The sequence below is a fragment of the Rhinichthys klamathensis genome, unplaced genomic scaffold (assembly GCF_029890125.1).
Source record: "Rhinichthys klamathensis goyatoka isolate OS25496 unplaced genomic scaffold, OSU_Roscu_1.1 h1tg000165l_1, whole genome shotgun sequence".
NCBI lineage: Eukaryota > Metazoa > Chordata > Actinopteri > Cypriniformes > Leuciscidae > Rhinichthys > Rhinichthys klamathensis.
The window spans coordinates 4,580,975-4,602,500 of NW_026606697.1; the positions used below are offsets into that span (position 1 = coordinate 4,580,975).

The 21,526-nt window shown below is 40.7% G+C and overlaps 2 protein-coding genes across 3 annotated transcripts in view; both read left to right on the forward strand.

Moving 5' to 3' along the window:
- The first annotated feature begins 1,380 nt into the window (after nucleotides 1-1,380).
- On the forward strand, nucleotides 1,381-7,635 carry si:ch211-212k18.5 (sal-like protein 4). Its single transcript, XM_056259305.1, has 3 exons — nucleotides 1,381-1,827; nucleotides 3,456-6,622; nucleotides 6,756-7,635. Exons 1-3 carry the CDS (start codon nucleotides 1,752-1,754, stop codon nucleotides 6,978-6,980), a joined length of 3,468 nt encoding a protein of 1,155 aa, XP_056115280.1. The 5' UTR covers nucleotides 1,381-1,751; the 3' UTR covers nucleotides 6,981-7,635.
- A 7,288-nt stretch (nucleotides 7,636-14,923) lies between these two features.
- Nucleotides 14,924-21,526, forward strand: part of slc7a7 (solute carrier family 7 member 7) — a 12,897-nt gene continuing 6,294 nt past the window's right edge. The window contains exons 1-2 of one of the 2 annotated variants that reach the window (XM_056259306.1): nucleotides 14,924-15,038; nucleotides 16,412-17,018. In XM_056259306.1, coding sequence (XP_056115281.1) covers nucleotides 16,523-17,018 — 496 coding nt within the window. In that variant the 5' untranslated portion in view covers nucleotides 14,924-15,038; nucleotides 16,412-16,522. Of the gene's footprint in view, nucleotides 15,039-16,183; nucleotides 16,264-16,411; nucleotides 17,019-21,526 lie in introns of those variants that run through there. The other variant, XM_056259307.1, reaches the window with a different exon arrangement.

Genomic DNA, 21,526 nt, shown 5'->3' on the forward strand with positions numbered 1-21,526 from the left:
TTTCTTTTTTCCCCCATTTTTTATTTGTTTAAACAACAATCAACAACAAACATTCACACATCAACACAACCAATAACACAGCATTCATATAGACATTGTGCTTTTACATTGTGTAGACAAAGTAAGCATATCAGTAAATCATAAGCAAAACCTGACACCAGCATCAGTTTGTCCACTTACAGTTATAATTGGTTTTGAAGATAATTTATGAAAGGACGCCACATGACAGTGAACATAAGACTTGGAGCAAGGACATTTTCTTATTTTTTTGTTGCACAGTTAAGTAAATCGTTTAAAAAAAGAAAAGAAGAAGCCCAGATCATTCCAAATCAGCCTAATTTTTTGTCCATCCAGAACATTTTCCCTACACAATTCAGCCAAATTTACAGTAGGCCTATAGGCTATTCTACAATAGGCCTATAATAATATTATTTGTGATGTTTAATTTTTTTTATTTTTTAAATAAGGTTCATTTTATGCCAAATGCGCTCACATGTAAGATAACCTACTTTATGTGGACAGCTTGGCCTTATGTGAGATACGGTGCAGGTCGGGTGCTTGTTTTTGATACATCTAATTAAAAATGGCTTTTCACTTCATCCCTCCTCCACGTGGTGTATGGGAACAGAGGCGGGGGTGAAAGGGGGGCATTGTGCGGAGCGGCAATGGATCCTGGGGGTGAGGAGAGAGAAAGAGATGCCCACTCAACTGTGTCCAGGTCGCCATTGTTGGAAATTCCCTTCCCATTCAATGCATTTTAAATAGAGCTCCGAATATTCGGACGCACCGACAAAGTGAGCGAGCCGCAGGGGGTCTTTACTGCAGTAGCGCGTGCAGTTATAGTCTAAAGCCGCTTGACGTATAGGCTGCCTCATCCCATCACCTTCCTCATCATCATCTCCCTCAAGTCATTATTATTCATCATCATCATTATTATTATTATTATTTAACATAACTTTCTCATCTGGCATTTTCCCCCCATTAACCTACAGTAGCATAATTTTCCTATAGGCTAATTTCTAAGTTCTTTATAGGTAACCTGATTAGGTCTACAGTTAAAAAAAAAGTCTATTTAAATTTCCCATAAATCTTAGACAAAAGGTGTCTTATAGGCGCGCTAAATGAAGTGCAGTCATTAAGTTGTTTTAAAACGGACAGATGATGTCAGAATCTTGAAGGGTATGAACTTTTTTTTTTTTTGCATAAATTAGGCTACAAGTGTTTATGTAGATATAACGTCAGGAAATTTCATCTTGACGCATATTGATAAAACTCGGTTGTCTAAATTACTAGAGAGCTGATGCTTTCAGCATTAAGAGAAACGCAAAAGAGGGAGAAAGAAAGAAAGAAAAAGAGACGGTGTTCCGCACCATTGAAATGCAAATGTCAGAACAAGGGGAGATTGTATTTTTGTGTGAGTGTGTGTGTGTGTCTTTGGATAGGAGGGGAGGGGGGTCCGCAGAGTGGACAAGTTTGAGAAAGAGGGGACTTGTTGAGGAAAAACAGCCACACACGCACTCGCCAGTTCACACAGCAACAGTGGACGACGTCACGGTCTGCTTCAGCAGTCCACGCGAATTTTAAGGTGTTTTTTTTTTCTTTTTACTTACTTTTTAACAGATGTCGGTGCTGTCTTAACGCGTCCTGCCAGGTGGATTATTGGCGAACAAGGGGGTTCGTAATTTATTTATTCACAACATAACTTGCAAAGTTGTTTGATGCCCGTAACTCTCACCGTCTGCTCGTGAATCATGTCACGCCGGAAACAGAAACGGCCCCAACAGCTTGTTAACTCAGACCCCGGGGGCACGCGCTTGATACTGCAAGGTGAGGAAATCATTCATTTGTTAATTATTTGTTACCCTAGACTAATTAATGCTTTAAGGTTTAAAGACGATAGGTTAATAAAACGCTTTTTGCAGTTTACATTGAGCACCTGTTACCCAAATAGTATTTTATATCAAAAAATGTCTTTATTGCTTAAATTGGGCACTTTTATCACCTGAAGTGTTATGATACATGTTAAAATGCACTAGAGCGTTTGGCCCTTTACTCAGTGAGCCATTGTTTGAGAGCTGCAACACATAGCTCAAATTTCTATCATGACTGAACTTTTCAAAAATAAGTAGTTTACTGACATTTCCCGCTAAAAATGTCTGCCAAATGTGTTGTATTGAAAGAAGGCTCTTATAGACATAGCCAGAGGGTTGGTCTAAAGGTGTTCAGCCGTATGGCCGGTCATTATGTTGACATGAATCACTCAGGGGCCATAACTGCGTTAGCTTTTCAGTAATGTCAATCCACCAAGAGACTTGCAGCATAGTCAGTTTGATTGCTGGGGGTCTTTTATGCATTTAGAGGAGTCTCCTATTCAGTGTGAATAAGGTGCAGGCAAGGGGGAGGGGACGAAGGGGGTGTTTGGGTAAAGATTAATCTCTTCTCACTCTATTCTGTCCTCTTCTCCCTTATTCTCTCTCTCATGTTTCCATGTGCTCCTCTTTTCTGCTTCCACTGTGTTCCCCCCCCTTCCCACTCCCTTGCCTCTTTTCACTTTGTACCTCTGCTCAGTTGGGGGTTCCACTGTTAGAATACAGAGAGGAGAAAGAATGCACTGTTGCATGCATGCATGCATGGAAGGAAAAAAGTTAGCTCAGGAATCTTAGAGATACAGCACTTTTGTGATTTGATTTCTATAGCTTTTGGCAAGAAAAGGTAGTATGTTGTGAGGGAATTTCTCAGGGTTTTAAAATGTTTAGGCATTTCAGTAGATTTGATTCCACAGGTACAGTCATTTAGTATATCCGTGTGCCACAGAGAGTGAAAATAGTTTGTCTGTCAGTCAACCCACTATTTTCCCAACCCCCTTCTTCTAGTTCTTTTTCTCCGCTCAAGATTCTAAAAGAATTTGACCTTAGAGCTCATGAGGTTAGGTCATCTAGCCAATCAGAGCACATGGACAGTGCCCAAAACCCTTTCTATGCCATAACCTCTGACCCTGTGTAGGGTCAGGGGGGAAGGGTGAATAGAGAGATGAAAGATGTAGTTGATGGACAGAGGGTTGGGTTAAGAGGGGTTGTGGGTTGTTGTGGTGATATCTATTGTCCTTTAAAAAAGCGTTGCAATAGCTGCAAGGTGGCTAGTGAGTTGTGGCAATAGTGAGGACAGAAGATGTGAGTGTGGTATATGAAGGTTGTGATTTAAGGGTGAAAGATCATTAAGAATGCGGAATGACGAGTGGAGTGGTATTCGGTGTTTTGTGAAAGAAAACTGTTGACAAAGGAGTTGGCCTATATTATGAAGGCTTTCTCATAACTTACTGTTATAGAACTCAATTGCAATTACTATAGAAGCTAAATTATAAAATAAAGCAACAATGGTATAGCAATATAATGTTTTAAATAATTGTAATTGTTTGAAGATGTATAAACTTATTCCTTATTTTCTCTATTTTCCAGATGACCAGCTTCCAGTGAAATCTCCATCCACCTCTCTTGCCTCTGAAGCTACCTCATCATCTTCCTCTTCCTCGCCTAAATCCCTTCAGGACTGTCAGCCTCCTTTGGCCCCAAGACCGTCTCCTGGTGGCATTCATGCTCCCTCGCTCCCCAACGAGAGCTCATCTCCTCCCCACTGGCCAAATCACATTGCCTCATATTCCACATCACTGCCTAATGCACACTCATCTCTCTCTCCGGACTTCCCACACCCTTCTCTGTCCTCCCAGACCCACTCTCCTCCTCCTGGCCAGCAGAAATCCATTCATATTTCGTCTCATCAGCCACTGTCCACAGTGACGTCCCCACCAATGGGTATTTCTGCAACCACCACTACCTCCTCTTCCTCTTCTTTATCCTCTTCATCATCGCTGGGTGCCCCACCACATCAAGGAAGCCCTAGTCCCATCCACCAAAATCCTTCGTCTCCTTCAGAGCAACTCCAGGTGCCTCCGACCCTCGCTGTACTATTGGAGGAGCTTAGGGTCCTGCAGCAAAGACAGATTCACCAAATGCAGATTACAGAAGAGATCTGCAGACAGGTGCTGCGTCTAGGTGGTATGGTCAGTGCCCAAGATGCACCTCAGGGATCTGTAGAGAATCAACAGAGAGATGCAGGCTCTAGCTCCCCACCTAATACTGTCTCTGGTGTCTCTTTAATTCCCCAAGCTCCTACATCCAAGCCCAACCTATCTCACACTAATGGAACCAGAGCTCCTTATTCCACAACTTCATCTTCAACATCTTCCTCATCCTTATTCACCTCTTCAGCCTCTATGCACCCTCTCTCTCTAACTCTTGGACTTCCACCTCGTTACCTCAATGAAAAGTCTCCCAACACCTCAATCAGTCATGGAAATGGTGTGAATTTCCCAACTCCGCCCTTGCCCACGGTCAGCCTCTCCCAGGACCACCTATCTCTCAGTTCCACTGTTAGTACGTCAAATGGAACTTCAAGCTCCTCTTCAAGCCGCCAACAGCACGTCTGCCGTTTCTGTGGGAAGGTTCTGAGCAGTGACTCTTCCCTACAGATTCATCTGAGATCCCACACCGGCGAGCGCCCGTACCAGTGTCCAGTCTGCCTCAGTCGCTTCACTACCCGCGGCAACCTCAAAGCCCATTTCCTTCGTCACCGAGAACAAAATCCCGAGCTGTCACTTTCGCTCTTGCCACCTGCTCTGTCTGAGCAAAGCCAATCAGGATCTGGCTCAGGGACATCACAGAGGCGCAGAAAACGTCGAGCTGAGGATGAGGAGCCTTTTGGAGTTAAGGGTAGTATAGGTGTGCCAGACAGTTTAGCCTTGGGTTTCCTTTCTGGGTCATCTCATCCATCTCCCTCCTCCCTACCATTGCCACCCAGTGTTGATCTGGCCCTGCTTTCCACCGCCCACTCTTTGCTACAACTAAACCGTGCCTCGGCTGCAGCCGCAGCCTCCGTTTCCACTAGTGTGCAGTCGTCATCTTCATCCATTACCTCCTCTGCCATGAACAGTCAATTCAAAGGTGCTAAGCAGCAGAGGTTTGATGAGAATACACCACCACACTCCACCTTACATCCTGGTTCTCCATATTCCCAGCTGGCACATCTTCCGAAGATACTCTTCCCATCAGGTCCATCTGCCCACCATCCTAGCCTTGCCCTTCTTCGCCCTCCTCACCTTTCCTCCCCTCACCTCCCACTTACCTTCCCTTTCTCCTCTTACCCCAAACCTCAAAACTCCTCTTCTCCATCCTCCTCTCCATCATCATCCTCTGTCACATCAGACACCTCCAAGCTGCAGAGATTGGCGCAGAAGTTAGAGAAGCAGCCTCTCCCAAAAAGCACCAATGATGGACAGGTGAACTGCAATACTCAGGCTAATGACATATCCACAACTAATGCTATCTCAGCTTACAGGAGGGAGATGATGGCGGCCTTAGGGCTGAACCCCAGCAGTGAGCCGACTAGCCAAGAGCTACAAGGGTCAACTGCCTCCTCTTTGGTCCCTAATCAGTGTGGGGTGTGCCTCCGTGTCCTCAGCTGCCCAAGGGCGTTACGTCTCCACCAGGCCACTCACTTGGGCGAACGTCCATTCCCCTGCAAACTCTGTGGCCGCTCCTTCTCCACAAAGGGAAGTCTAAGGGCTCATCTAGCCACTCACAGAGCACGTCCGGCCAATGCACGTGGCCAGAACTCTTGCCCACTCTGTCAGCGCAAGTTTACCAATGCTGTGGTACTGCAGCATCACATTCGCATGCATCTGGGAGGCCAATTACCTCCAGAAGGTAACGGGGACCTGCAGTCAGAGGAAGATTCTGGTCAAATGGTTTCCTTACCCACAACCCTTCAGTCTCTTCCTCTCAATATGAGCATGTCTTCCTCAGCCAGCTTACTGGAGTCTAGTGCTAGCCTAAGAGATGCTACATCAGGTGATGTAGACCAGATCATGGAGTCAGATCAAGATCCCTATGACAACACACCTGAGACTAGTCCAACCCTCACCCTGGAGAAGCAGGACCCCTCCAGAGAAAACAGCCCACCTGACAATTCCATTGCCTCAGATGAGAAACATTATGGCACAGTACATCACAGCAAGTCTCAAGTTGTCAATGCCTCTGCAGAAGAGTATGAAGACACACCTTTATCCCTCTGTACCAGGACCAACTCCCAAGACACCTTGTTTGATAAAAAAAGGCACAATGGGGCTTCACTTCACATGGTGATCAGTGGACCAAAACCTAGTTTAAGCTCTGAAGCTCTCGATCTGTCACCTACCCTAACTCCACCCTCAAGCCCAGGGTTGTCCACTGAGTTAAAATCAGACCAAAGCAGCGAGCAGACAACACTTCATGTGAATGGAATAGACCATGTTCTTGAGCCCAATGATGGTGACTCTCAGCCAGCCACAGAGAATGCTTCTTTGCACTCTAAAACGCCTGACAAAGCCGTAGTGCAGAAGCTGAAAGCGGATGATGCACAAGAATCCAAAATGGACGAGTCTGCAGAAGAGGATCAAAGGAAAGATAGAGAAAAGACTGAAATTAAATCACCAGAGACTCCTGTGGCCCATCCACTACCGCAGCGTTCTGAGAAACCTTACAGCTGCGCAGAGTGTGGAAAAGAGTATGCTAGCCGCAGTGGATTGAAGGTACAGTAATACAGTAAACAATTCATGTGTACAGTATTTTTGTTAGATGACATTTTATCCATTAAATATTTTTGAACTTCCTGTGATATTGTTTGTGTGAGAAACAAGACTTCTAATTATTGTGTTTCAACAGGGGCATATGAAAATCCACAGCGGGAGTATGAATCAGTTGGCCAGTACTGCATCCTCACAGGCCTCTGAGGGAAAAGTTGTGGAGCGTACAGAGGAGTCGACCCATCGAAAACTGAGAGGAGAGGATGCTAAAAACTTGTCAGAGGAGAGTGCAGATAAACTGTCCTTGCCTGAGCATCCAGTGTCTAGTACTGACAAAGACGACAGACCTGAAGACACTGCTTGAAAGAATGTGATTAGTTAGGTTTTAGCACTATTCTTGTTTACTGATTTCTATGACAACTTTTTTTTTTCTTTCAATTTTTGTGGTTAGGGGTAGTTTTTTAATTGTTTGGTATTGTAGAATGCTAGTGAATCAGTCCATATGTAATAGTAGTGCCTTTTCATGAAGACAATTAAATCATATTGATAAAGACTTTCGACTTCAAATATCAGGATGCACTGAAATTGGAAACAGTATTTGTGTGTAACAAATGACAAGCAAACTAATTATGTGTCTAAGTGCAATTTCAGAAATCAATTTGGAATTCCAGGATATACATTAAAAAAAAACACAAATAAAAAAAAAACCTTGAGGAAAAAAGGGACGTGAGATGTGTGATATGAGATGAGAGAGGATGTGGGATCATACCAAAACTGATCATCTGATGTGCAGCTGAATGTAAATATCCTTTTTGTTTTATGTACCCTGTTTGTATTTTCTTTCATGCTGCTGTACCTTGTAGGTGTTTCTCTAAATAGCTGCACTATATCTGTGACTGCTGAAACTCTTCTTGACAAGGGAGGTTTATAATAACAATGATGGAATGGAAATGCTGAGAGAGTCAGATTTACTTTCTGCCCAATCAATGCCTGTTCTTCATCCTTCTTTATTTAGGTTTTTTTTCTTTTTAAATGAAAAACAGCTAATCAGATCAGTTTTCACAATGCTGTAGATGAGCAAAAGCGGCTCAAAATTGCTAAAGATTAATGCATTATTTTCTGTTATCTTGAATGTTGAAACTTTGTTGGCCCTGTTGAACACTATCCAGCTTTGTTTTGTAAATTTCTTGGATGTAATGTGGTCCTAACTTGTCAAAGAGAGAAATAAAGTCAGAATGAATGTTTCACGATTTGTTTTTACTTTAATTGCATTGAACACAAAACGATCACTCGTAAAGCTATATTCACAGCATCCTATGAGGCATCTTTTTGTTTTTGTTCCATAAGGTTCTATGTTCCTGAGCAATTGTCTTCATTCCCCCCACCCCTTTTTTTTTGTCTGCTTCCTTTAATATGTTTAGTTCCCCAGTTCGGTGGTTTGCATGTTGATGGCTGTATGTGTGTGTGTGTGTGTGTGTTTGTTCACACACACGTATACTTGTGTAATGTGATTGAGTGTGCAGCTGTACAGACTTCACTCCCTCCCCTCAAACACCCTCACGCTCTCTGTGTCATGCTCTCTTTCATATGCTCGCTCTTTCATTTTCTCTTTCATTCTTTGCCTCTTTCACTCTCTTTCTACCCCCCCTCCTCCCTGTGTAATGCGGCTGACACACAGGAAGCTCTAATCCTCGCACAATGTCCCCCCTCATCCCCCCTGAGCGTCTCTGCGCGGGATGAAGGGGAGGTGGAGCCCGACCCGGCCAGCTGTCCCTAAAATGGCTCCTAATCCTGCCTCTGCCAGGCCCTCGAAACCATGACAACCTGTAACCAAGGAGAGAAATTTTGAGGTTGAGAGGGAGACGAACAATGAGCCAGAAACAAGGCATGTGGTAGAAGTTTGTCCACATGCATTCAGGAAGGGATAAAGACATGTCTCAATCAAAAATAAGGAAATCTTCCAGAGAAAATGCCAAATGTGCAATAATGTAGTGCCTTAAGAAAGCAAAAAAGCAAAAGAAGTGATGAATAGTAGTTCAATGAGCTTTCAAAGATTTTTAAAAGATTGCTAAATTATTAAATGGATTAAAGGTAAAAAATCTTCTTTTTATTTAGACTCAACAGTGCAAGTTATCCCCACAATATTTCACAATATATAAAATGATTGTACAACTAAATTCTGTATATTTACAGTATATATACAGTGTGTGTGTATATATATATATATATTGGCCAATGACATGACATGCATATTTTTGTGTCCAAGTGTCTATTTCCTTTTAAAATAATTTGATAAATTCATGACATACGTATATCACTTTAATCTATTTTATGTTTTGTTATCTTAAACCCCCCAAATGTCAGGTGGTCCAACTGTCCGAACAAATAAACAGACTTAAAGGGTTAGTTCACCCAAAAATGAAAATTATGTCATTAATGACTCACCCTCATGTCATCCCAAGCCCGTAAGACCTCCGTTCATCTTCGGGACACAGTTTAAGATATTTTAGATTTAGTCCGAGAGCTTTCTGTCCCTCCATTGTAAATGTATGTACGGTATACTGTCCTTGTCCAGAAAGGAAATAAAGACATCATCAAAGTAGTCCATGTGACATCAGTGGGTTAGTTCGAATGTTTTGAAGCATCGAAAATACATTTTGGTCCAAAAATAACAAAAACTACAACTTTATTCAGCATTGTATTGTCTTCCGGTTCTGTTGTGGATCCGCGTTCACGAGTCTGCACTGACCCTGATGACGTAAGACGCTGCTGACGTGTGTCTGGTGCGTCCGTGTATTTGGGTTCAAATAAATATGGCTGGGCAAAAAAATGCAAGTCTTCCTCTGTGTCGAAATCCTTAGACATGTTTGCGAAGATTGTTTTGTTTCCAGCGTGCGTCTCCCTCAGACTGTAAACGAAGCTCGGGCGCACCAGACACACGTCAGCAGCGTCTTACGTCAGCAGCGGCACTGAACGCGGATCCACAACAGAACCGGAAGACAATACAATGCTGAATAAAGTCGTAGTTTTTGTTATTTTTGGACCAAAATGTATTTTCGATGCTTCAAAACATTCTAACTAACCCACTGATGTCACATGGACTACTTTGATGATGTCTTTATTTCCTTTCTGGACAAGGACAGTATACCGCACATACATTTTCAATGGAGGGACAGAAAGCTCTCGGACTAAATCTAAAATATCATAAACTGTGTCCCGAAGATGAACGGAGGTCTTACGGACTTGGGACGACATGAGGGCGAGTCAGTAATGACATAATTTTCATTTTTGGGTGAACTAACCCTTTAAGAAACGATTTCAAATGGCGTCTTAATTATGAAAAAATTAAAAACTAAATACTGTGGCATCATTTTATAAACATTAATATCAGTAGTTTTAAAGCCGTTGAGATAATTGAAACACTTTTGTCCAGCAATTTTATGTCAGGGTGGCACAACTGCAAAAATGGGTCTTTTATTATGAAATGACGAGGTAATAACTACAGTAAACATGATAATGCATCATTCAGAGGAGCCCGGCTGATCCTTGTGGCAGAGTGACTTGGTTTGTAGATAGCTCTCAAATACTGGTAAAAACTGCTCATTTCAAGTATGGGTAGTTGGCATGCTCTCCATGTCAGATTTCTCAGAAAAACATCCATCTCACTCTTAAATACTTTCTATGGGATCCTATACAAAGAAAAATCAGCTTTTATTGGTTTTAAATTAGATCAAATTAGTCAGTACCAAAGGCAAAATTGGAACTATTTTAAGAAAATAATTTAAGATCATGGTGCAAAAATGAGTACACCCCAATGAATGTGTTAGGAGAAAACTAAATAAAATTGTAATTAGGGGTGTAACGATACCCTCATGTCACGATTCGATACATATCACGATACTGAACTCACGATACGATATTATTGCGATACTCATAGACATATGATAAAAGGTTAACAAAAAATGTACTGTTGATTAAAATGCTAACTTTGATATTACAGGTCCTTCTCAAAAAATTAGCATATTGTGATAAAGTTCATTATTTTCCATAATGTAATGATAAAAATTAAACTTTCATATATTTTAGATTCATTGCACACCAACTGAAATATTTCAGGTCTTTTATTGTTTTAATACTGATGATTTTGGCATACAGCTCATGAAAACCCAAAATTCCTGTCTAAAAAAATTAGCATATTTCATCCGACCAATAAAAGAAGTGTTTTTAATACAAAAAAAAAAGTCAACCTTCAAATAATCATGTTCAGTTATGCACTCAATAGTCAATACTTGGTCGGGAATCCTTTTGCAGAAATGACTGCTTCAATGCGGCGTGGCATGGAGGCAATCAGCCTGTGGCACTGCTGAGGTGTTATGGAGTCCCAGGATGCTTCGATGGCGGCCTTAAGCTCATCCAGAGTGTTGGGTCTTGCGTCTCTCAACTTTCTCTTCACAATATCCCACAGATTCTCTATGGGGTTCAGGTCAGGAGAGTTGGCAGGCCAATTGAGCACAGTAATACCATGGTCAGTAAACCATTTACCAGTGGTTTTGGCACTGTGAGCAGGTCCCAGGTCGTGCTGAAAAATGAAACCTTCATCTCCATAAAGCTTTTCAGCAGATGGAAGCATGAAGTGCTCCAAAATCTCCTGATAGCTAGCTGCATTGACCCTGCCCTTGATAAAACACAGTGCACCAACACCAGCAGCTGACATGGCACCCCAGACCATCACTGACTGTGGGTACTTGACACTGGACTTCAGGCATTTTGGCATTTCCTTCTCCCCAGTCTTCCTCCAGACTCTGGCACCTTGATTTCCGAATGACATGCAAAACTGAGCAACAGTCCAGTGCTGCTTCTCTGTAGCCCAGGTCAGGCGCTTCTGCCGCTGTTTCTGGTTCAAAAGTGGCTTGACCTGGGGAATGCGGCACCTGTAGCCCATTTCCTGCACACGCCTGTGCACGGTGGCTCTGGATGTTTCTACTCCAGACTCAGTCCACTGCTTCCGCAGGTCCCCCAAGGTCTGGAATCGGTCCTTCTCCACAATCTTCCTCAGGGTCCGGTCACCTCTTCTCGTTGTGCAGCGTTTTTTGCCACACTTTTTCCTTCCCACAGACTTCCCACTGAGGTGCCTTGATACAGCACTCTGGGAACAGCCTATTTGTTCAGAAATTTCTTTCTGTCTTACCCTCTTGCTTGAGGGTGTCAATGATGGCCTTCTGGACAGCAGTCAGGTCGGCAGTCTTACCCATGATTGCGGTTTTGAGTAATGAAACAGGCTGGGAGTTTTTAAAAGCCTCAGGAATCTTTTGCAGGTGTTTAGAATTAATTAGTTGATTCAGATGATTAGGTTAATAGCTTGTTTAGAGACTCTTTTCATGATATGCTAATTTTTTGAGACAGAAATTTTGGGTTTTCATGAGCTGTATGCCAAAATCATCAGTATTAAAACAATAAAAGACCTGAAATATTTCAGTTGGTGTGCAATGAATCTAAAATATATGAAAGTTTAATTTTTATCATTACATTATGGAAAATAATGAACTTTATCACAATATGCTAATTTTTTGAGAAGGACCTGTACATTGTGGGTTTAAATGAATAGGTTTGAACTTGTTGCTTGTAACCCAAGGACAATGGTGACACCAGAATAAAAATATTCATGATTCTGAAGCTGAAAATACAGATTTATTTTAGATGAATATGCTTGCACTCTGTCACTGACTAGATATATTTAAAATAATGTAGGACACTTTTTACTGGTAACATAAGACATTTGGCATTATAAGGACACACAAACATTCCCCCATTTTATTATTATACATTATAATAAACATTATGTATAGTAGTTTAATGTAGTACTGACACTAAAACTCTGAAAAAATTGAATTTTTTTCTCACACAGTAATTTTTATTTTGGGGGAACGATCCACGATACATATTGTCACTATCCACGATACGTATTGTTGCATTTTTGTATTGCGATATATTGTGGCACGATATATTGTTACACCCCTAATTGTAATTAACAGGAATTCACCAGCAGATGAATCTAATCAATCAATCAATCAATCAATCATCATACAGACGGCCAAAGGATAATTTAAGAGTGGTATTCAAGAGAGAAAATCCACTCCCATAATGCTGACAAAATGGCACCACATGGAAAAGAAATGTCACAAGACCTGAGATAAAAGATAATTTCTTTGCCCAAAAAAAAATATCAAGGTTATAAGAAAATTAGTAAAGCATTCCCAGACAGAAACATAGTGTCGGCCCAGATCCAGCCCACATCTGGTACGTGTTGTATCCACATGTTCCAGATGCGGCCCGGATCTGGGCCGACACTATGTTTCTGTCTGGGTTGGTTGCTAATACGTTTGAATACTGTTGCAAAATTATTCAAAAAGGATGGATTTGTGGGAAGCTCGCTGAGACGTCCAGGCCTTGTCAGACCTTGTCAAGAGTGTTTTGTGATGACAGAAGTTGAAGAAAATCTCCATGCAAGTTCAGCACAGTTGGTTAAATCATTAGAAAGTCAAACTGGGGTGAGGGTTTCCAGTGACACCATGCGATGTACACTGTGGAGGAGTGCCATGCATGGCTGTCGTCCACCAAGGAAGCCACTGCTGAAGCCCATGCACAAAAAAAAAGCGTCTAGAATTTGCCTCGTGTTGACGAAGGCGATTGGGACTCTATACTTTGGAGTGATGAGACAAAGATTAATCTGATGGTACCAACGGTAAAGCATGGTGGTGTTCTAGAGTGGGGAAGATGAGAAGATGCTACCGGTCCCTCTTCCAACATGATAATGACCCAAAAATGACATCTAAGATCACTGGCTCATTTCTGAGGAAGAACAGGGTGAAAGTGATTCAGTGGGCAAGCATGTCACCAGACCTCAACCCAATAGAGTTCTGAAAAGACAAGTTGAACTTCTTTCTCCATCCAGCATCCAGCCATACAAATGATTAGATTTAGTTTAATTTGTTGCAGGGTGTAATCATTTTTGCAACACCTAATTTGAATTAAATGTATTATTTTTCTTATCCAAAAGATGCTAGGTGACCACACTCTTATGTTAATAAAAATAAACGTTTAACAAAACTTTTGTAAAAAAAAAAAAAAAAAGCAGCAAATTGGTCTTATATTCACTGAGAAATGGATAAAAAATCTTAATTTTCAAATGGGTGTACTCATTTATAATATGTAAAATGAATATTTAATATATAGAATATATACAGTACATCGGCCCACATATGTAGTATATGGATGCTGCACACTGGTGGCAGTTGAGGAGAGATTCTGATATGTAGGCTATATGATATATATATTACATGGAACCATAACATAGAAAGTTGTAAAGTGTTATAAAAGTACTGAAGTAGAGGTAAAACGGCAGCAATGGAAAAGTGTTTCCTTTGCAAATCCGTAAAAACAGTGTATTGTGTAGTAACGTCCAATTCTGACCACACGATGGCGACACATGTACAGGTGTGTGCCGTAAATAATCCAAACATCCGCTCTCAAAAACAGTTACAACTAAGCACTCATTTTGAGTAACATAATAATTTTTATAGGGTAGTTTATGGTAGTATATGAGTAAATACAACATTCAGAACGCAACATGCTTAAAATTGGCTATAAGATCATTTGATGGTTATTCATTGATTCATCCATCCATCCACCCATCCTAGATTACACCAATGGTAGTTGTCACACGTTTTACTTCAGTGAATATTTATCAGGGTATGTTTTTTTAAGTCAGTTTCTGTAAGTGTTTTTTTTTTAGTATTATTTTTATGTTACTATTACGGTATTTATCACTATTTTAAATTGGCTTCATAAACATATAGGCCCACATAATATTTCATACAGCCTACCGTACAATATATATAGCTTTATTTAATATTTATTTCAGTAGCCAAAGCAACATTTCTGATTTATTAATATTTTATTGCATTATTCATATCTCAATTAGGCTACCGAAAACTATTTTAATACTTTTAGTAAACCACAACAACTCTGCTATATTCAGATAGCTTACCTTAATGTCTCCACCACAGAATATTTTGAGATGTGTTTAGATGGCATTTATCAAATGTTTCCCCAGGCATTCATCATAATGGTTCAGTAGTTTATCGCGCTGTGTTCCATCCCTTTTCTCCTCCCCTCACGCATCAGTGTTTGACCGAGAGCAGAAGTTCATCAATCTACAGTGAACGTCTCGAACGCACGAGCTGAACGGAAGAGACCTCGAGCACGAGTCGCCGTGACAGAGACCATAAGACTGAGATCTCACAGGGCGAAATAACACGAACTGCACTTCGACTTAGATCGTGTCTAGGAAAATGATCGGCAGATAAAGCACCAGTACAGTACAAGCTGCATCCTCATGCCAGTTCAGCACCTGGAGGAAAAGGTAATGCAAAACCATTCTTCTCAGCTCTGATGTAGGACTTACTGTGGTCAGAATTATTTCATCACGCTTTTTTATTCACATAGACCTCATTATAAAAATGTATATTGTTGTATATGGGCAAGATTTAAGCTTACATGAATGGATTATCCATATAAACCTTCACATACAATTTTCTGCTAAGTAGTTTCTATACAGTTAGTTTCTGAGGAAAATCATTTTCACTTAATCTTTGAGGCAAGCTACGGTGGCTTAGGCTGTAACCTTGAGTGATTTTGTTTTATAGTTGTTGTTGTTTTATCAGAGCTCTTATCAGCATGTCCTGAACCTTGCTCTCAGTCCCTAAAGATCTTGCATTGGTGTGGTTTTTTAATTATCACGTGCAGTAATTGCCTACTGTTGTCCACCCACTCAGCTCAGCTCTTTAATCATCCTCTCTATCTCTTTTTGTCTTTCCTGAATGCGACTTTCTTCTTTTGTGATAAGACCTTCCTAACCATTACACAGGGCAATTCGTCAGATTTATATGACTGCCGAGTTAGTGTGTGAAAGGTGGGAACAATTGCAACTGATATTGAAAATATCTCTTTTTTTTTTTTCTTTTAGAATTTAAACAGTCATGGAATCCAGAATTCCGCAGTGTAAAATTCCCATTTATTCCTCTCGGATTTCAGGATGTCATTAACTCTTATTAGATAACCGATACCAAAAATCATGCCTCGTCAGTGTATAGATTGTCATAGTCAGCATCAATGGCTCTCAACTTTGAGCTTCGAATATACAAGCTGTCAATTAACTAGACATGACCCTGTATGTGCATTTTTTCATTTCATCATGTGAAGACGGTTCAAAGCTTGTGCTTTTGAGCGTAGCTCTTTTGAGTCCATTGAACCTTGAGGAGCATGTGACACATCAGTATGCTGACGCACCAAGAAGTCTCCACACTAATAGTGAGAGAGAGAGAGAGAGAGTTGAATTGGACTTGACAGGCTATTAAAAATCCCTCCACTTGGTCTTGGTTGAATAGCGATCAGGTGGATCAATGTTCACGTCAGGGATGGCGACTGAGTAAGCTGTTGGCTAAGACACACAATCCTGTCTCACGCAGTAAGGAATACGAGCAAGCTGGATGTTTCACTTACATGTAGACGTCTTTCTCCGGGTCTGTGTTTACACACCTTTAAAAAGCCATTTGCCCTGACGTCTAATGGATCAGTAATAGCCACATGTACGTTTGAAAAGCAAGAGTGTGTATGTGAGCTCTTTATGATTGCCCTGTTTCTTTGGAGATTATTATATGTGCATGCATGTGTGTGTGTGTGTGTGTGTGTGTGTGTTTGCATAAGTACTGAACACTCTCCTTCTATCTTTCCCAGATGTCACCTCAAGATCTCAAGAACTAGCTGGGAACTTTTCAGATCTTCCTAAAACTGACTGTAGAACTGGTTTAGACAGTCTTATTGGTATCTATCAGGTATTTTAAAACAATGGCGTCTCACAGTCCTGCTCCCACAGAAGAGCCGTCCTCGGAGGTAACGAACGGTGACCTGAAGGCAAGCGGCTCGCAGGAGTGCATGAAACTGAAAAAAGAAATATCTTTGCTCAATGGCGTGTGCCTCATCGTGGGAAACATGATCGGCTCCGGGATCTTCGTCTCACCGAAAGGCGTACTGATGTATAGCGGCTCCTACGGGTTATCTCTGGTAATATGGACAGTCGGTGGGATCTTCTCGGTGTTTGGTGCGCTCTGTTATGCCGAGCTCGGGACCACCATCACCAAGTCGGGCGCCAGCTACGCTTACATCCTGGAGGCCTTTGGGGGCTTTTTGGCTTTCATCCGTCTATGGACTTCTCTTCTGATCATCGAGCCCACCAGTCAGGCCGTGATAGCCATCACTTTCTCCAACTACATGGTGCAGCCCATCTTTCCAACGTGTATAGCGCCCTATGTAGCCAATCGTCTGCTGGCCGCAGCCTGCATCTGTGAGTTGGTGTGTGTGTGTGTGTGTGTGTGTGGATGGTATTTAGGAGGTGCTTTACCTGTGAAGGTTTGTGTACTTCAAGTCTTCAAGAACATCATTTGAGATATGAGAGTTAAAAGGAATATAGCAACATAGTTTCAGCCCAAATCCGGCCCACACCTGGGCCATGTGGAATCCAGGTGTACCAGATGTGGGCCGGATCTGGGCCAACTCTATGATGTTGTCTGAATTCACCTAGAATCCTTTACCCACCATTCCAAAACCATTTGACTTTTTTGTTTGTTTTTTTGCAAGAGAATATAATACACTATGGTTCAAAAGTTTGGGGTCAGTAAATTTTTTTTTTTAAAGATAATATTACTTTTATTCAGCAAGGATGCATTAAATTGATCATAAATGCTGTTTTTCTGAACTTTCTATTCATTAAAGAATCCTGAAAAAAATATGGTTTCCACAAAAATGTTAAGCAGCACAACTGTTTTCAACATTGATAATAATCAGAAATGTTTCTTGAGCAGTAAATCAGCATATCAGAATGATTTCTGAAGGATCATGTGACACTGAAGACTGGAGGAATGATGCTGAAAATTCAGCTTTGATCACAGGAATTACATTTTTAAAACTTTACTTTTCATATTAAAAAAGAAAACAGTTATTTTAAGTTTTAATCTTTTAATCAAAGCACTCCGTACTCTCCAAGCTAAGTACATTAGAGTTATATATCGGTATGAAAATGCAATAAAGGTCTGCACTCAAATTTTTTTTATTAGTATCAAGCAGGAGATAAAAAATACAAACATTTGTATATTTTATCTCCTGCTTGGTACTAATAAAAACATTTTTAGAGTGCAGAAGTGTTAAATGTGAATTTTTTCTCTATTTTTTTAATGCAGCCTTGGTGAGCATAACAGACTTCGTTTAAAAGCATTTTAAAAAACTAACTGACCCCAAACTTTTGAATGGTCATGTGCTTTGCCACTCTGAATCAACTTATATTTCAGTCCTTTTCTCAAAAATGATCATATTTCTGCTTCCACTGAATGTTGGTAGCACTTCGATATGAAAGAGCATGTTAAAAGTGAAGGAATTGGCAGCAGGAAGTGGGTAGTAGGTTAACATTACACAAACATAAACAGTGCTACATTTTCCACAGACAATAAGAGTGAATAATGTGGCATAAAACGTAATGGGAAATATATTGACTTCAAAAGACACGTTCTATGGTATCACTGTCTAATATCATCACAGTAGCCTACATTTTTGTAAGGGGAGAAAAAAGCGAGAGAGGAATTATGAAGTTATGAGAAATAATGAAAGCCTGTCAGTATTTAATGTTGAATGAAAAAGGGAAGCAGAAAAGAATGCGTCAGATGAGTGCTGCTAATGTTGAGGGTTGGTTTCACGTGATTCGTCTAGCTCAGAACGGACATGCACAATAGCACAAAATGTGCAGTCTGATACAGAAAGTGACGATTGGACTGGCAGTTCTTGAAATGAATTTTCCCCAATTTTGAAATCTAAGAAAAAAATATTTGTTTTGTATCATCTCAAATAATCTAGATCAGTGATTAATCTATTCTAGATCATGGTTCTCAACTGGTTTGGTCATGGGACCCACATTTTCCCATGGCTGTTAAGCCTCGACCCACTTTTTTACGAAATACAATATATATATATACCCCCCTCTCTTCATACTCGCCTGGTTACTATCCTAACCAGATATACATACTGTATACATATATAACCAGGGGGAGTACTCTGGGTTCGGGACAAACTCGGAGCCCTCCCCTGGGACAACACGCCAAATACATATTATTTGTAAGTGTGAACTCGTGAATCACTGATCTAGATCAACACTGGTCCTGGAGCCCCTGAACAACGAGAGGCTGCTCAGTGCAGAGCCAATAAGTGGAGCTTGACATCCAGGTCCCGCTCACTGGAGATAATGGGTAAAGCTATAAGGTACAACCACACCCTAACCCGAACCCTATCACTAAACATAACTCCACCCATTAGGTCCACAGAGGTGAAGCCGGACTAGGTCAAGCTCCACCCATTAGGTCCATAGAGGGGTAGCTGGACGTCATTTGGCTCTGCAGTGAGCACCACTTGCGAACAACACACATTTTAGCTGCGTCCCAATTCAGAGGCTGCATCCTTCGAAGGCCGAAGGCGTCACAGAAGGCTCCTTCGAATGTGGCCTACTAATGCGTTCGTCTTTCCCTGGGACACGAAGGATAGAAAGTGGATCGTTCACAGCCTAGTCTATCCCAAGATTCATTGCACGCCGGTGACGACTTGATTTTTTGAGAGAAAATGCCGGATTAGCCCTTTTAAAAGTAAGTTTTGGGTTTCATCTTACCCGAAATGATCTAACGATACAAATGTACGTGTACTTACAGTGCACGTACCCCAGAAAACACTGTAATATAAGGTAACTACATGGGTTTAGGTAAAGGTTAGGATTAGGAGTAGGTTCAGTCATTGTAATTACTCTAGTAAGTACATTTTTAAAGCCAAGATGCGATTTTATAGATAGTTTATACTCTTTATTAAGTACAATAGACCAGTGTTGGAGAAGGTTACTTCTATTGCGTTACTCCCTTAAAAAGTAACTAATTACAATACTTAGTTACTTTTTATGAAAAATAATGCGTTACGCTACTTTTGCGAAACTTTTTCTCACCTGGGCTGGGCTTACTTAAACAATCAAAATAAAAATGAAACAGTAATTTTTGCTTATTCGGATGGTTGAATGGGATCATCGAAGGTCACCAGCAAAGACATTGATTAATTGACAGCAAAGTGAGATTAAATACATAAAGTATATTTGTATTATTTAAAAGATTTAATTATTGCAGGTTTGCATAATATTCTGAGTTTGCATTTCACTGTTTTTATTCATTTTGAGGAATACTGAATCTGTTTTTGTGCAAGTGAGATGAGTAAATGCCGTCTCACATTAAGTCTAGAACTACAATACCCATCATGTTCACACACAACCCCTCTGCACTTACTCATGATTTCTTTACTGGTTACTTGAAAAAAGTAACCTGAGTATGTAACGTGTGTTACTTGTAATGTGTTACCCCAACACTGAAATGGACATATTTAGACAGGTTGTGAACCCTGTTTTGTTTTCAGACTTTTGAATAAAACTTACAAACGTCACTTCCGCTCTAGACCGTCCCATTTAACAACGCTCGATTCGACCTTTGCGGACTTCGAAGGTCTTGCCTTTGAAGTCCACGTTCTTGGAAGGATGCAGCCTGTGAATTGGGACATGCTTTTGTATGCCCCCATAATCAAACACACTTGATTCAGGTCATCAGCTTTTTATAGAGACTTCATGACCTGAAATATAGGTGTGTCAGGCAAAGGAGACATTTCAAATGTTCTACATCTGAGAAGCCTTAATCTAGATTAAGAGTAGAAAATACATATTACACCGACAAATCTAAACGAAGTGTGCAACAAACACACATGCTTCATTGAAAGATAAGAAGCACTAAGAACCTGCTGATTCCTGGAAGGTAAAGTCCTCCCGATTACCAATCTTGCCCTTATGACTAAGAGCTAAGGACAGTTCAGTATGGCATCGAGCCAAAAGGACATTGAGTGAGAAGGAGAGCAGGCTGTCCTGGACTTAGAATCCAGAGACACAGTTTCAATCTCTCTCTTTCATCACAAATACACAGTGTACTTTCTTCTATGTGTATCTCTTTTCTAAGGGTGAGTAATACAATGTTAATATTATTGTGGTAATTCCAACACAAAAGAAGATATATTGGTAACCAAGCAGTTTTAGTGAGCATTGACTTTCATTGTATGAAAAAAACAAACAAACTGACATTTCTCAAAATATCAGACCGGTCTGGATTGACACGAGGGAGTATTTACATTCAATCATCAGGCCCATCTGAAATAAAATAGAATGAATTTATAACATGATAACACAGACATATTCCACAAGTAGAAATAGTTCACCTCAAAAATGTACATTTTGTACAATTACTCAAGTCGTTTAACCACATGAAACACAAAATTAGATGTTAGGCAGAATGTATGAGTTACAGTGAAAATGAATGGTGTTAGCTTCATTTTTCCATTGTATATTCATTGTAAAAGATGAAATAGCCATACAGGAATGAGACGCATATCTGCCCTCCATAAGCAGTGAGACTAGATTAGAAACGGGTGTGCGAGCAGTTTATGAACTTGAGGCAACATTGATAGCAGACATAACAGATAAGATGAAGTCACGGCAAGACTAGAAAACAAGTTTTTTTTCTTCAGAAATGTGTGCTCAGAGAGAGAGAGAGAGAGAACTGTAGCATCCACATATTAGCCTATGTATTTTCTCAGTTGTTTAATGGGTCAGACCTAAGATCTAAGCGTGATTGTTTTTCCCAAACCAGTTGTGACACATTGTTACTTCCTCGTCGGTGTTAAGGCTCTGACTCTTGATTTCAGTTCACTTTCCACTGGTTTATTTCCTGTATGAATGCA

Excerpts from the sequence above, each read along its gene's own strand:
- si:ch211-212k18.5 (XM_056259305.1), top strand. The coding sequence starts at position 1,752 with ATGTCACGCCGGAAACAGAAACGGCCCCAACAGCTTGTTAACTCAGAC. Across the intron at positions 1,828-3,455 it reads CACGCGCTTGATACTGCAAG|ATGACCAGCTTCCAGTGAAA; the intron begins GTGAGGAAATCA and ends TCTATTTTCCAG. Across the intron at positions 6,623-6,755 it reads CTAGCCGCAGTGGATTGAAG|GGGCATATGAAAATCCACAG; the intron begins GTACAGTAATAC and ends GTGTTTCAACAG.